We start from the raw sequence: 2967 nt of genomic DNA, 5'->3' as shown, positions 1-2967 counted from the left end.
GTGAGGTGTGACGGTGACTATGTACGTGAATACCACCATCATTCGGCGCTTTATGACTCTGTTTCTGCGGCGACGTGAACGTAAATACTGCAATCTTGACGAAAATAAGGATTGGGTGGGTGGGGAGGAACCTTCGCCATTACCACACATATATTTAAGACTTGCACACTATTTTTACCAATGTTTTCTCACACTTACTGGACTCCTTTTGCGCTAAGAATGAGGTGACTGGTGGGGGGAAATCTTTTGCTTTACTATCACTATCATTAAAAATTATTGTAGCTTATTGAACTGCTATTTAACACATCTTCTGTTTGTCCTTGCTTTGTTTTACTTTGTGGGGTTTGATGCAGGAGGAGGAGGAGAAGGAGGAGGAGTAGGACAATTCCTGGTTGTTACCCTAAGGCGGATGTTGGCGGGAGGGAGACACTCTGCTCATTCCTACCCAAAATAATCCTTGGGTAATGAGTTGATGTGTGGGCGCCTCCCCCTCCTCCCCCTTTTCTCCCTTCCCTTCTTAGTCAGGATTTGGCTGGGCAAGGGAAGTGGATGAATAAGAAGATATGGTGGTGGTGGTTGTGGGTTGCTGTATGTAGTAGTAATAGTGGTAGTGGTGGTGGCGTGCAGGTGGTGGTGGTAGTAGTAGTAGTAGTAGTAGTAGTAGTAGTGGTGGTGGTGGTGGTGGTGGTGGTGGTGGTTGTTGATAGTAGTATTAATAGTAGTACGAAGTAGAAGTTGTTGGCAGACAAAATGACGTAGTAATATGGTGTAGGGATTGTAAGGGGATGTGGTGTTTGCATAGTGTATGGTGGCGGTGGTATGGTAGTTTATGGTGAGCGGCATGATGGTAGTGGTAGTGGTGGTGGTGGTGGTGGTGGTGGTGGTGGTGGTGATGGCAGCGGCGGCGGCGGGGTGACAGAGGCGCGAGGGTGGTGTTGATGGGACAACTTATTTATCAGAGTGATGAGTGGCTTGTGGAGGTGGTGTAGGTGGAGGGGAAGCTGGAAGGCAGAGCGAGTGGCAGCAGGGACGAGCAGGGCAGCAGCGCCACAGCGCCACACCACCAGGGGTCGGGCCGGCGCCCTGGGTATTTTTACCTTCTGGGCTGTCGTCGTGCCTGGCGGGCTTCGCTGCCGTGGTCTGCTTCAGTTACACTTGGCTCACGCCCTTACCTGCTGCTCGAGACTCTGCTCTTGTGTGCTCATCCCACCGTGGTAAGCTCCCGCCCTTCCCGCTCTTGCCGCCGACAAAGGGCGGAGTGGGACATGGCCGCGCCACACGTGCTTCCTGGGTCGCGAAAGTAAAAGATAAACAGATTGAACCACAAAGGATTTATTTGGCCTGGGCCCAGATTTGTGTCACTTGTACCCCTGCAAATGGCCGTGTAGAAGTGACGTGTGCTATGCGAGCCTGAGGGCGTGGGGCGGGGCGGGCGGCAGTATGAGCGGGCGCACCCGTCAGCAGTACGGCAGGAGCGCCACCACCTCGTACACCAATATCCTACACGACTCAGGCGGGGACATCCTCAACCGCTGCTCTAACCTCTTCAGCAAGTTTGCCTCCCGCGTGAGGGCCGCCTCCCAGTCCGGGGAGGACCGCGCGCCCCCGTACCGCTCCGCCGCCGCCTCCTCCTCGTCCTCCGCCGCCATTTCCACCACCACGTCCTCCTCTGCCGCCTCGGCCACCGATCCAATGCTGCTCAAATATAACAGGTATGACGACCCGCCGCGCTACAACGACTACAAGACCTCGTCGTTGTACGGTGACGTGAAGACCAAGGCATCCCGATATGAGCCCAGCTCTCCCCACCTACGGTCCGGGGGCGCCTCAGCCGTCGGTAGCTACACCCCCAGCAGGAGCGGTCACGCCCTCGCCCCATCAGCCTCCTTCTCCTCCTTCTCAACCTTCAAGTCGGACTATGGCGGCACAGACCTCGACAAGAATGATATCACACCACGCAAGAAATACGGCAGCGGCGGCGTGCGCTCCACCTATGGCCGCACCACCTCAGACATTTCCCTGGGCAGTACAAACGACTATGGTCTGGGAGGTGCTTACCTGTCCCTGTCAGCCCCGACTCCCAACTACGACAAGATCGGTGCTCGCTACAAGCCCAGCCGTTTTCTGAATAAGAGCACGCTGAGAGCGGGAGGCTGCGTGGAGGAGGACGAGGCGGGCGACGAGCTGAGCGTGCTGCGGAAGAATGACAGCACCAAGAAGACTGACTACTGGTCCCAGTACGGCTCAGGTTCCTCCTCCCCCTACGTGCTGGACCGTGGCCTGGACACTGCCAGCAGGAGGGCTATCGTGGGGGTGAACCTCAGCCCGCAGCTGCGGCGGCGGCACGGCGATAACTCCCTGATCAGTGCCACAGGTAGACAGCGCCCGTCGCGCCCCGTGACGGTGCCTGAGGCCACGGAGGGGCGGGAGAGCACCAGCTCTATCATCAAACGGTATTCTGGCTTGTCAGCGGTGGACACGGATACGGGCAGCACCACGTCCTCCGCCACGCCAGACAGCGTCGCCGACGAGTCAGCTCGGCGCAAGGAGCGGGCTCAGCTGCTCAGCATGTACTCACTGCCCCTCAACGTGCTGCACAACATCAGCTCCTCAAACTCCTCCAGGAAGTTCCTGAAGCGCGGCGGCGAGAACTCCGGCAGCGGCGAGCACAAGCTGCGCTACGACCAAGTGAAGGAGATGGCGGCCAAGGTGTCTGCCTTCAGCGCCTTCCCCGACGACGAGGGCAGCCAGGGCCCACCGCGCAAAGTGTACGGCAGCGCCTCCGCCGGGGACGTGTTGTCTGCCATCGCTAAGGCCTCCGCCAAGGACACGCTGTCCAAGCACAGCACGCCAGACTCAGAGAAGTACATCCTTCACGAGCCGCCCATCGTGTTTGCCAAGGCTGCGGTGCGGGAGAGGCCTAGCGGCGGCACCACCACCCCCACCACGCCCACCACGCCCACCATC

General features: G+C 58.3%; 1 protein-coding gene across 2 annotated transcripts in view; it reads left to right on the top strand.

Annotated features, from left to right (window-relative positions):
• The first annotated feature begins 889 nt into the window (after positions 1-889).
• Positions 890-2967, top strand: part of LOC123519457 (probable serine/threonine-protein kinase dyrk2) — a 19804-nt gene continuing 17726 nt past the window's right edge. For both annotated transcript variants that reach the window (XM_045280760.1, XM_045280759.1), the window contains exon 1: positions 890-2967. This exon is cut by the window's right edge and continues 909 nt beyond it. In XM_045280760.1, coding sequence (XP_045136695.1) covers positions 1441-2967 — 1527 coding nt within the window. In that variant the 5' untranslated portion in view covers positions 890-1440.

Source organism: Portunus trituberculatus, chromosome 45, assembly GCF_017591435.1.
Source record: "Portunus trituberculatus isolate SZX2019 chromosome 45, ASM1759143v1, whole genome shotgun sequence".
Lineage (NCBI taxonomy): Eukaryota > Metazoa > Arthropoda > Malacostraca > Decapoda > Portunidae > Portunus > Portunus trituberculatus.
This window is presented reverse-complemented; position numbering and strand designations above follow the sequence as displayed.